This window comes from Manis pentadactyla, chromosome 10, assembly GCF_030020395.1.
Source record: "Manis pentadactyla isolate mManPen7 chromosome 10, mManPen7.hap1, whole genome shotgun sequence".
NCBI classification, from domain to species: domain Eukaryota; kingdom Metazoa; phylum Chordata; class Mammalia; order Pholidota; family Manidae; genus Manis; species Manis pentadactyla.
In genome coordinates this window covers 21,530,801-21,543,873 of record NC_080028.1, presented here as the reverse complement: position 1 = coordinate 21,543,873, position 13,073 = coordinate 21,530,801, and the positions used below count along the sequence as shown (strand labels likewise).

The 13,073-nt window shown below is 36.4% G+C and overlaps 1 protein-coding gene across 5 annotated transcripts in view; it reads left to right on the top strand.

Moving 5' to 3' along the window:
• The window catches only part of APAF1 (apoptotic peptidase activating factor 1), a 78,002-nt gene that overhangs the window by 43,820 nt on the left and 21,109 nt on the right, over positions 1–13,073 (top strand). For 3 of the 5 annotated variants that reach the window (XM_057486488.1, XM_057486487.1, XM_057486489.1), the window contains 4 exons: positions 5,098–5,259; positions 8,494–8,622; positions 11,095–11,220; positions 12,136–12,255. In XM_057486488.1, coding sequence (XP_057342471.1) covers positions 5,098–5,259; positions 8,494–8,622; positions 11,095–11,220; positions 12,136–12,255 — 537 coding nt within the window. Of the gene's footprint in view, positions 1–5,097; positions 5,260–5,719; positions 8,469–8,493; positions 8,623–11,094; positions 11,221–12,135; positions 12,256–13,073 lie in introns of those variants that run through there. The other 2 variants (XR_008991944.1, XM_057486490.1) reach the window with 2 other exon arrangements.

Sequence of the window (13,073 nt, the reverse complement as noted above, 5' to 3'; positions counted from 1 at the left end):
GTGCCTCAAAGTTACTGTGCTCCGAACTGAGCTAATTATTTTTCTTCCCAAACATAACCCACTTTTTGTGGTTGCTGTATGGTTCATGATTTTGGTTAGATCAGTATTTAGGATTTACATTATCGTGACTGGTCACAGTTGAGCCAGGTCGTATAAGTTGACTTTTTTCCTTTGCTCATACAAATTACTAGTTTCCTTGGGATTAAATGTGTTGTACATTTAATATTGTAAATTTGCTTTTATGTGCTTATTTTTGAAAATGTGCTTGCTCCTAATTTATTTTCAAACTATTCCTTGTCTAAACTGCTTCTTAAATCATTCAGACTTACAGGTATTTGATAAATTTGGTAAATTTTCTTTTCCTGGAAATAACTTTTTTGGAAGGTTCTGTCCCCGTGGTAGGATTCCCAGTGCCCAGCTGCCATCCTGGGACCTCCTGGTGCTGCCATCCCGGGGGCGCCGCTTGCTTTTCTCCTGGCCTGAGAGCCGTGTTTCCTGGGCTTCTCGCTGTCTTTCTCAGATTGTCCTCTCAGCTTGGTGCAGAGTCTCCTTTGGCTTCCGAAGGAAGAGTCTCTGGGAAGTGAATTTTTGAGATTTACTTCTCTAAAGGTATCTTTATTCTAACTTAATACTTAATTGATATTTTTGCTTGCGTACAGAATTCTAGGATGGGGAATTTTTCCTTAAAATTTTGGAGACATTGCTCCTTAGTTTTCCATCTCCACAAAGTTCCTGTTGAGAAGTGTGAAGCCATTCTGGTTCATATGTAATCTACTTTTTTCTGTCTGGAAAACTTTTAAGGTCTTCTTTTTATCCCCAGTGTTTTTTCTATTTTTTAAAAATTCCATAATAATGTGCCCTGGGGTAGGTTTGTCTTCACTTACTGTGCTTGGCATTTGGTGGCTTCTTTCAATTTGGAAACTCATCCTGTTCAATTCTGTAGATTCTGTAGGTTTCCTTTAATTATTGGATTTATTCTTCTCTACTTTATCTTTTTGGAATGTCTGTTTGTTTTCGGATGTTTTCTTATTTTTTTTCTGCTTCCTGAAAGATTTCTTTAGCTTTATTTCTAATCCTTCTATTGATTTTTAAATTTCTGGTATCATATCATATATTCTTAGGATCACTTCCCTTTTTCATATTATCCTATTATGATGCAATATCTTTTATCTTTTTGTGGGTATTAATTTTTTTTTTTAGTTTTCACATTCCTGTATAGCTGCTTTTTCCCCCTATTTGTTGGTTCATTTTTTTGTCCCTATTTTAGAGATCTATCTTAGCTGTCTGATCCTTGAATGTATCTGCTGTCAGTTCCTGACTTTTGATGGCTTGACTTACAACTTTTAGACTTTAAGGTGGTGTGAAAGTGATATGCATTCAGTAGAAACTGTATTTTGAATTTTGATCTTATCCCGGCATAGTGGTATAGTCCGATTCTTGCATGGCCACAGCTATTCAGACACACGATCATGAGGGTAAACAACCAGTATACTTAACAACCATTCTGTATCCATACAACCATTCTGTTTCTTACTTTCAGTGCAGTATTTGGTAAATTACATGAGATATTCAACACTTTATTATAAAATAGACTTTGTTAGATGATTTTGCCCAACTGTAGGCTAATGTAAGTGTTCTGAGCATATTTAAGGTAGGCTAGGCTAAGCTATGCTGCTTGGTAGGTTAGGTATTTTAAATGAATTTTTGAATCCTGTATTTTCAACTTAGTGATGGGTTTATTGGGATGTAACCCCATCATAAGTCAAAAAGATCTATGTATATATTAAATATATATTGTGCTCATTTTTAAGAGTGTAGCACCAAAAAGTTGATAGGGAATTATGACTTGTTTATTGCAGGTTTCCCTGTAGGATTATCTGGCTGTCATTTTTTGATGGCTAATTCCTGATGTCAAACTCTTCAGCTCTTTTGTCTTGATCTGGTTGGATATTCAGAGAGAAATTAGTCTCCCACCTGTGGGGTATAAGTCTGGTTGGCAAGTTCTGAGAAGATGGCTAGCAGAGGTCTTAACTTTGGAATATAGACTTTCTCTTAATTTCTCTATTCTCAGAATGGTGACCCTGCACTCAAATGTTAGGTATACAAAAACCTTCTACTTGTTGGTTAGAGTAGGGCACAGCAACCTGAATTGCGTAGTATGGGAGGGGATTTCAGGGACTGTCAACGATTTTTCCTGGTTTAGCTCCACCTTTACCAGAAGATACCTGTTGCAACACTTTCTGAGTCCTGTGGGTTCTGTGGTGTACATTGAGTGGCTTCTTGGCTTTTCCCACTGTGAGTTCAGGATCACTTTTTAGGAGTTCCCTGGTCTTCCTGCTTCCTAGCCTTTATAGTTTTGTTGCTGTGCAATCTCTTCCTCTGTTCTCCTACACCTTGGGAATTATGCCTAGAGAGAAAAATTGCTCTTTACTCTTGTTCTGTGTGGGTTTTCAGAAGGTGTGAAGGTGTTTGAGTTTTTTCTACATCTTTAACCTGAACCCTATTTCTTTCTGTAACTATTGTCTCTACTCACCTGTGCTGGAAACATGGGGATAATGTTTCTTTTCACCTAAAATGTATTTATTGATCATTCATTGAATACTTCCTATGTGCCAGATGTTATACTAGGCATTTGGGTTTTAAACACTTAAAAAAGTGCAGTTCCTGACCTGAAGTTGTTCAGAATGTAGTTGGGGAAAGAGATAAGTAAACAGACAGACCATGGAAATGGTGGAAGTGTGTAGAGGTGCTCTGAGAGCAGGTGAAGGCTCTGTTGGGGAAGTGCTCAGGTACCTGGTACTCCCTGCAGACGGCTCTCGTCCTCCCTTTCCATCTCGTCCTCCTTTTCCATCGTCTCTGCTTCCGATTTTGTATGCTAGCTTGTGCTGAGCCCTTCCCCTAGACTCTAGGCCCTCGGGTGTTCCTCCTCTCTTTTAAAAGTTCTGTCCATCATAAGTTGGTGTAAAGTAGGCTAATAGTCAGGGGAGGAGAGTGAGGTGGCCACCCTTGCAAAGAGTTTCCTCCTGCCTACAGCTTGGGTATAGCATTCCTACTGTGCTGTGTCTTTTCCTCTCAAATGACACATCTGGTATATCTTGTGTTTGTCTTTTATGTGCTTGTCTTTTCTGGCCTGTAAACTTTACTGTTTACTGGCCTGTAAAACTCCTTGAGGGAAGTATCTATATCTGGTTCATTTATATAATCTCAAAGTAACTAGCATAGTGGTTAATGTGTTCAAGATGATAAACCTCTGCTGTGTCCCTTCAAATAAAATTAAGACTTCTCCAAATTCAAATTTAAAAAGTTTCAAAGGTCTTCAGGGATGGAATTTTGATTTCATGTGTGAGTATTGAAATGTATTGTGGAGCACAGGACGCTAGCAGCAGGGTGCCGACATTACTGCACTCGTGGTGAGAACTGCTGTGTTTTGTGCCAGCTCCCCAACAGTGCTGTTAAGCCACTATCGTTAGCTGGTTTGCACTGATTCAGTGACATGCAGTAAGCAAAGGTCCTGTAAAGTGATGTTGGGTAACAGCATTTCAAGGTCAATGTCTTCTAAAGCTTTTATCTTCTGAGAGGTTGAAGAACTATAAAATTATTTCCTGTCCCAAATGGCTCTGTAATCTTAGAAGTGTTCTGTTGTATATGATGTTGATAAGCAAGTGTTTTTTAGGCCCTGGTGATAAACTGTTTCAAAACGGGAGTTTTATTTAAAAATTGCCATTTAAACCACACAAGGGCCAGTGTGCACTTGTGCCCTGAATACAGTACAGTGATGTGCTCAAAATGAAATGCTGGTATTTACTTGGTGCCTCGACATGTGGAATTTCATTACTCCTTGGATAGGAGCTGAAGTCAAGTCCAGATGCACAAGATACAGTTGGGCACATGTAATAAAATTGGGTTGTTAGTTTTGTTTTTCTTTCTTAAATCTAGGCAATGATTGCTTTGTTTTTCGTATTAGGAGGGAAAAAGTATGATTTTTCATATATTCTAGCTGATGTGACTGAAGCTTCTGGCATTTATGTTTAGGTGTTTTTCTCTCTTTATCAAGGAAGTCTGTTTTAGTACCTGATGTCTCTTTTGCTTCATACAGTTATCTGCAGTTGCAAGGGAAAATGTTTTGGTTTTGCCTCTATTTCTTAATGTATGTAATATTTCCCTAAACTCAAGAGATTTAGAAATGTACCTGGCCAGACAAATCAGGTTTTGCCTTGGAGCTGTGCTTGCAAGCTGAGTCAAAACCTGGGAAGCAGCTTTTATTTTGTCCTTGTCTTCGGCCAACCCTTGTGTGAAAATGGACGCTGTTTTCACTCTGTGAAGCTGAGATGCTGCTCAGGGCCCAAGGGAGTGAAGTTGGATCTTCTTGAAAGCTTTTGTCTCTCCTGCTGCTCAAGTGGCTCTGCTAGTGAGCAAGGTTTGGAGTCTTTTGTATTACATTCCTTAGGGTCCAGTTGTTTTCACTAAGCACATAAGGTATCTTGCTTCCTTTCAGCATGTTCTCTTTTCAGGGACTTCCTTATGTCTCTGGATGCTCTGCTAGGTTATAACTTGGCTTGGTCTGGGTCCTGTCTGATGTCATGCTGTGCATGCACTATGTGAAGAAGCAAACTTTATGCCTGAAACAGCAGAGGGCAGCAGTGGCCAGTCTTGAGTCTTCATCTCCCCTTTCTTCCACAGTCATCCTTACTGTCAACACCTGATCTTTAGTCTCTGTCACACCATGCAAGTCTCTTTTTTAACATTCTATTTAGTTTTACATTTTGTACTTCAGGCAGTGTTTCTGAATTTTTTCTTTTCAGGAAGGTGTTGAATGAAACTGGAGTACTTAATTTTAAAGCCTTATAAAAAGTCATGCCTCAGATAGTAGCTGTACTAGTGGGGTGAGGAGTTAATAATATGGGTAACTGTTGAACCACTGTGTTGTATATTGGAAACTATATAAGACTGTATATAAAAAAAAAAGTCATTACTATGTAAGAAAAAAATCATTAGGTAAAGTGAATAATTTGCATGACATTTAATCCAGGCAGAATTCTAGAGGTGTGATTTGAGATGAAAACAAACTTAAATTATTCTTATTTTTGTAATTGGAAGCTTTGGGATGTGAAATCAGCAAATGACAGGAAGAGCATTAATATGAAGCAGTTCTTCCTCAATTCAGAGGAGCCTCAAGAGGATATGGAAGTGATAGTGAAATGTTGTTCGTGGTCTTCTGATGGTGCTTCAATAATGGTGGCAGCAAAAAGTAAAATCTTTGTAAGTACTAGTATTTTAAAAAGCCAAATTTAATCTAATTTAAAGAAAATTAAAACTTCTGTTGACTTTTGCATTTCATACTGTTTGTTGATGTAAATTAGGTATAGATGTATGATTTTGGGCAGGCTCCCTAACATCATAGTTCTCAGAACTGTGCCCCAGGGGATGTTGTTAGGCCCTGTGAGGAAAAGTCTCCATAGTCACACTGCTTTGGGAAATGTTGTGTATTGCTTTCCCCCATTAGAGGGACTCACTGTGTACCAACATATTTAAAGCTTCTAAAAGTTCTGTAATACAGAAACAATTTATGTCTTTTAATCCAGTGTTTTCTCAAATTTACTTAAAACATGGAATACATTCTGCGTCACTTTTTTTAGAAAACAATTTTTAATACATTCGTTTAGGTGATTGTCAAAGTACTTTCTTACTGCTAAAATTTGTTATTTGGTGATTCTAATAGAGAGAAATACTGATCAACAACCAAAGAAGATTGTGATATTTCTGTGGTGGAAATGAGGAAGATATGCAAGACAAAGAAATGCCTTCATCTTTTAAAAAATTTAGTAATAATTTACATTTGTAGTATTCACAGTGTTCTCATGTATAATTTCTTTGATATAAATATCCAGGGAACACAGCAGATTGTAATAACCCTGTGATAACAATGAGGCAACTGAGGTTCAGAGCAGGTAAATCATTTGTCCAAGGGAGTTATACCATGATTTGGAAAGCCAGGTCTTCTGATTTATGGCTCAGTGACATTCCATTCTAGCAATAATTTGAAAGACTTGTATAACAGATATTACAGTTTTACTTTTCAGCTTTATTGAAGTGTAACAGAAATTTTAAGATATTTAAAGTGTACAGTGTGATGATTTGATATATATATGCATTGTGAAAGAATTCCCTTGAGTTAATTAACACATCATCACCTCACATATTTACCTTTTGTTTTTTTCTTGGTGAAAACACTTAAGTTCTACTTTCTTAGCAAATTTCAACTATACAATTCAGTGTTATCAGCTTTAGTAACCATTTTATATATTAGATCCTCAGACCATAATTCATCTTCTAATTGAAAGGTTGTATCCTTTTATAAACCTCTCCCTATTCCCCCCATCTGAGGTATTACAGTTTTAAAGAACATAATTAAAATATACCATATAGTTATATCAAAATTTACTGAGGGACTGTTCATATTATTGTTATTGATCTAGTAGCTGTGACCCTAGATCTTGATTGTTTATAGATTTATACCCCTTTAGAAGGAAATTAGAGAAAAATATCTCCTCTTTAAGTTGTTAATGTCTGTAAGAACAGAAAAGGAACCACTGCGTTTACAAGATTTGAAGATTAAAAATATATTTTTTGTTGTAAAAAAAAATATATATATATGTACAATTTACCATTTTAACCATTTTTAAATGTACAATTCAGTGACATTAATTACATTCACAATGTTGTGCAAGTATCACTACTTCCAAAACTTTTTTTATCACTCTAAACAGAAACTATGTAACCAGTAAGTAATAGCTCCCCATTTTCCTCTCCGGCCAGCCATTGGTAACCTCTAATCTATGAATTAACCTATTCTAGATACTTCATTTAAGTGGATTCATACAATATTGGTCCTTTTGTGAATAGCTCATTCATTTAGCATTGTATTTTTAAGGTTCATCCACGTTGAAGCATGAATCAGAGCTTCATTCCTCTTTATGGCTGAATAAACATTCCATTATATGGATATAACATGTTTTGTTTATCCATTCATTGATGGATAATTGGGCTGTTTTCACCTTTTGGCTCATGCTGTAATGAATATTGCTGTATAAGTATGTTTGAGCCCCTGTTTTCAAATCTTTTGTGTATAAACCTAGGAGCAGAATTGCTGGGTCATATAGTAATTCTATAATTTTTTGAGAAACCACTAAACTTTTCCTTAGTGTCTGGACCATTTGCTGTTTCCACTAGCAATGTTTTAATTTCTCCACATCTTTGCTAACATTTGTTATTTTCCTTTTATTATAATGATCCTGTTAGATGTGAAGTGATATCTCATTGTGGATTGATTTGCATTTCCTTAATGACTAATGGTGTTGAGCAGAATTTGAACATTTTAAAAGTTATATTCTAGTAAGAGAGGAAAATATTTTGCATGAAATGCCTTCTCGCTTTAGAAACCTAGATCAGCTCCTTATTTTACCTGCTAATATAAAGCTACCCTAAGATTACCCTTAACTACATGTAGATTCCAATCTCTTACTCTTTGGTCTTTCCATTCTCCTCCTCTTATTTCCAATTATTTTGTGCTGTTTGGCCCACTCCTATTTTTAGGTCTTTTCTTTTTGCCACTCAATAATTGGAACAACTGCCTATTTCATTTTTGCCAAGCTTTCTCTATCACTCCCAGTCACTAGTTTTCAAGAACAACCTGTCCTAGGAAACCTTTTAAGTATGATTTCTGTCCTTTTTTGTTGGCCCCTGATTGTGCTGCTTACTATCTGTGCCCACTCGCAGGGCTGTACACTCATAAAACATATTCATGGCTCCCACTTGAAGCTTATTTTTCCTTCCTGAAGATTATCCCATGGTCTTAATTACTGTATATTGTAGACATTTATATGTCTTGTCATTTGACAAAAATTTTGGAAGAGCATATTCAGCATTTAAGAATATTTCAAAAATTGAAATGAAGCTTGAATTACTGGAAAATAGCTTTTTTGGGGTTCACAAATGGGAAAATGATGGATTGTAATGGAGTAATTTGGTAGCCCTGAAGAGAAATAGAAATGGTTGGACTAATTTCATTTTAGCAAGCCTCTGCTCTGTATTATTTTGATCATTTTCATTTATGAGTCTCCATTTTTCTCTTTTGAATGAACAAGCACTAGGGAGAACTGCTCTGTATGTTAATTTGTCTAGGCCATTCACTTAATCACAAAGGTTTTATTTCTTTCTAGGTCAGCTTGAGAGAGAGCATCTGTGATAAACTTTCCTTTATAGCTAACGTGTTTCAAGATGAGCAACATTTTAAAAGTATATGTATATTGATTTATATCTTATTTATGATTGTCAATAATTATGCCAATTACCAGTGTTTGTAGTATTTTTTTTAGGACTTATGCTTTATAATTTAAATGGGAGGATTTTTTTTAGAAATAAACTTAGACTCATCTTGAATAATGCTGTTTTTAAAATCTTTTACTTTCATAGATATCTGTTTTATGTTGACAGCTTTTTGACATTCATACGACTGGCCTTTTGGCAGAAATCTATATAGGCCATTACAGCACCATCCAGTACTGTGACTTCTCCCCCAGTAACCGTTTGGCAGTGGTGGCTTTATCCCAGTACTGTGTGGAGGTAAGTTGTTGACTGTGCTGTGTAATGCCTGGGTCTCCAGAGATATGAGGATGGGCTGATTAAACCCTCAACTGTTGAGAATGTTTGCGTGAGAAATTATGTTTTCTTCATAGTATAATGACCTATAGCTTGAGGATATTAAACTGTATAGCCAGTGTTATTGCTTTAGCTGTGATTGAAGACTTAATTTGGTAATATGGCAGAATCATTCACTTAAGTATTTATTGAATGGCTAACATGTGCCAAGGTCTGGGGAAACAGTGGAATGACCACTAATTTCCTAGGCAGAAACACGACATCTCTTAAACAATAATAGGCAAATACTCTTCTGTAAAGGAAACGATGAGAGAGGAATCCAGTACAGATTTCCTAGATCATTGAGAAGGATAAGATGGAAGTTAAATTTAGAATTTGTTTACCTAGGATGTTCATTGCTGAGCATTAATGAGTAAAATGGCTCTTATAAATTTACATTTTATATTTATAATTTTGCACTTAACTGGTAAGAGTTTATATTCAGAATCTATACCTAACTGGCCCTGGAAGAATCCTACCCAGTGAATTGCTATATTAATTTTTTCAAAAAGCAGTGAATTCCCTAATATTTTTCTTCCAAAGATGGATTAGTTATTCTGAGCTTTGTTGCCACTTATTCTTTGAGTGGATCTTAACACTAGGTAATTTGAAGCCCCTTAGATTATAGTCCAAGAAGGTAGTATGGACTTTTATCTGGAGAAGAGGGAAATTCTCTTGGTTCACAGGCCGTCTTTAAAGGTAGCTTGACTGCTGCAAGCATTTCTTCTGTGTTCTGTGCTTATATCTGCAATTTTTAGTGAGTTTGCCAACTGCCCCTTCTTGTGAAGGTGTTGAATGAGAGCTGCTGAGCCATAGCCCTTCAGCATGGAGTTACAGATGAGAGTGAGTGGGTGAGCTCTGTAAGATCCTCTTAATTCTGAGTAGAGCAGTGCAACTGAGAGCATTCCTGCTGAGAATCTTCCCATTGGAAGCAGAAGCCATGAGTGTGAACAAGCTCTAGTACTGTTTGAAACAGTGGGAAGAAGTAGGGTGCTGTGGGCAGCGTTCCTTTCAGCAGAGGCCCTGAATTGAAAGAGTGAGATTTGCTGGGAGATCTTGCACCTCACCTGTAGATCCTAAAGGTAGGTGTGATTGGAAATTTCTCCTTTCTGCATTTTGTCAGAATTTTTAGGAGGAGTAGAGGAGCAACCCCTTTATCATCCTTTCCTGTCACTTCTAAAATCCTTACCCTCTGCTATTCTTAGAAAGCTCCAGGAAACACTGTCTTTCTGAAGTATAGGGTCTTGTTTTGGAGCATCTGAGTAACAAATAGTGTGGGAGAATGAAAAGGGGAAAGACAGGAGGATTTCGAAGGGAGATTTTTCAGTTGTGGAACCACTTTCATTTCTGGCCTTTAGCTCAGTGTGTCCCAGCTTGGACTCTAGAGGTAAGGCAGAAAAAATTTCATGCGATCAATTTGTAACCGTAGAAATCACTGATTGAAAACCACTGGGCATGTGATGAAGTACTTGTTTTGTCCATGCTGGTTTTGAAATCATGAAGTAAGTCTGTCATTCAGACTATAATGGGAGGAACTCAGGTACATATTGTACTTCATTAGACTGGAATATATTTGAGTAATTTGCAGCAAACAGCACACAGGACAAAATACAGCCTGGCTGGTGGTAGACATTGAAAATTTGTAGTAAGTATGAAATACAGTAGAAATATGTACATGGCAGTTAGCACATTGATTTATAGTAGGATTTAGCAACTGGTTGAAATGAGGATTAGATGACAGTGGAAAATAGTCTTAAGATTGATTTTTAAAAAAAGAGATAAAATATATACATGATTTCTATATCAAAGCTTTTTGGTAAGTGACATTCAGAGAAGTCTCATTGTCATCCCTATGCCTTCCTCTCCACTTTTTCTCCCCTTGCTATAGATAACCATTTTTTGTTTTAGTTTAAGATTTCAGTGTTTCTTTTTGCATATATAGGCAGATATCTGTGTGTATTTTATATATAAATATAAAATCTCTACATGTCTACATGAAAAAAATACATATTTATTTTTCATCTCTTATATAGTATGTATGTGTATACATATGTATGTATACACATACATATACTGTTCTGCAGAAATATGTAGTCTTTGCTCTTTTTCTGCAGACAATATATCCCAGCGACTAGTCATTATCAGGGTGTTTTTGTCATTATTTTTTATGGCTTCATAGTATTCCATTATGTTGTTTATTCAGTTGATTTCCCACTGGGTTGCTTCCAGATTTTTGCTGTTAAAAGTAATGATGCAGTGAATAATCTGCACTAGTCATTTTGTGTTTTTGGCTATATCCTAGAAGTGGAATTGCTGGGTCATTCTTGCTATTTTCAATTTTGCTATGTTCAAAATACTTATGAATGTGATTTCTCATATGCTGTGTTTATTCTGTAGTTGTGGAATATGGACTCATGTTTAAAAGTAGCTGATTGCAGAGGACATTTAAGTTGGGTTCATTGTGTGATGTTTTCTCCTGATGGATCATCATTTTTGACATCTTCTGATGACCAGACAATCAGGGTGAGAAATATTGAGATTTTCATTTTAGATATTTACTAATGGTAAGCTAAAGCTCCTACAAACTAAGAAATTGGTGGACAGTATTGGGGGAAGTAAAACAGGAAACCATTAGATTCATATTTATCCTTGAAAATTGCTGTTATATGGACTGTAACAGTCTCCTTCATTCAGTACCTGTTCATTAAGTATTACCAGGTACAGGAAAAGTTCAATAAAAAACTGGATTTTGGTTAATTCATATATCTTACATTTGATTCCTCAGAGTAATTTTTCACTCTTCCCTCTATCTTGAATTCCCACATTTAATTACTTGCCATTTGTAGTAGATTCTACCTTTCCACTTTCTATCATTTGTTTCCACTTTTCCATTTCAATTTTATGTGCTTATTACCTGTTGCCTCTCTTGTATTAGTCTTTGCTACAAGTCTCTTCTTTCTTGGTTTTCTTTCTACATGCTGCTTCCAAGATATTTTCCTCATGTACGACATAGTCATATAATTTTTGCTCAAAAACAGATAGTGGCTCCCTTGTAAATATGTATTCCTAAGTCTGCCATTAAACTTTTCCATAGAGTGGTCTCATTAGCTCAAGTCTGTTCTCTAGTTTTCTTCTATAGGCAACCTGCAGTGGACTGCTCACATTTCCCTGAACATCCTTAGTTCTCTGCTTCTGTATTTGCTTATGTGGTTTCTTATGTTTGGAATATCCTACTTTCCTTTCTTCTTGTTGACATCCCTAACAATTCTCCAAGTTCCCTAAAGGTTTGGGTGAAGTCTTTCCTTTTTACTCTCTCCTTTAATGTCTGTGCATTTTGAGTGTGAAACATGGTTTGTATCTTGCATTAAGACTAGAACGTCTTTCCATATTTCAGAGGATACAGTTACCTTATTTTAGTTTTTTTTATCTCTTAATCAGCTCTGGGAGACAAAGAAAGTGTGTGAGAACTCTGCTGTAGTGTTGAAGCAAGAAATAGATGCTGTGTTTCAAGAAAATGAAGTGATGGTTCTTGGAGTTGACAATATAAGACGTCTGCAAGTGAGTATTTTTAAGAAAACAGAAATTGTTTTGATTGAACTCAATTCACAATTTTTCTTGTTTGTTTTGGTCCCAGGATCAGACTAACTGTATAGTGTCTAACACATGTTCAGGTATTAATTGAATAAATATATAGATCTTCAGTCTCAGATATGCTAGTATTTAGAATTAAAAAAGGGTAATGGCTCGCTTCATCTCATTCCCCTTTTGCTGGTATCTATTCCTTTTGGTGGTCATATTCCTTGATTTGCATGAGGCTAGGATATCATGAGGACAAACTTGAACTTGTCCATAATAATGATTTAAACATGTCTTTTGGACTGTGTAAGGTGGATGAGCATACCAATGGAAGCTTTATTGCAAGGAAAGGATAACGGGGGTTTTTGAAAGAATAGAAATCCCCTTAAGTGAGGAAGGAGTCTGACCCATTGGAACTGAGGTGGAAGGAGCTAGGCTGTGCATACTGAAACACATCTCTTCATTTGTTCATTTACTCACACATTTGTTCACAAAATATTTACTGAATGTTTAATATATTCCTTGAGAAGAAAAGGGTTACAAGGTAAAACTGAAAGAGCTGTATCACTTAGGGATCCAAACAGCTCTGCTCCAGACTGCTCTTTCCTTTGCCCCCAGCAGAGAGTGGCAAACTAAGAGGAAGGCATTTCCTGACTGGGTGACGAGGAAGGAAGCTCAGAAGTCCACTAGCAAAGTATGGTAGTTAAGAGCTTTGGTGGTAATGGAGTAGGTACCCTAAGGATCACTGGAGTTCAGGGGCAGGTTATCACCTGTGTTGGTGGCCTGAATAAAGTGTCATC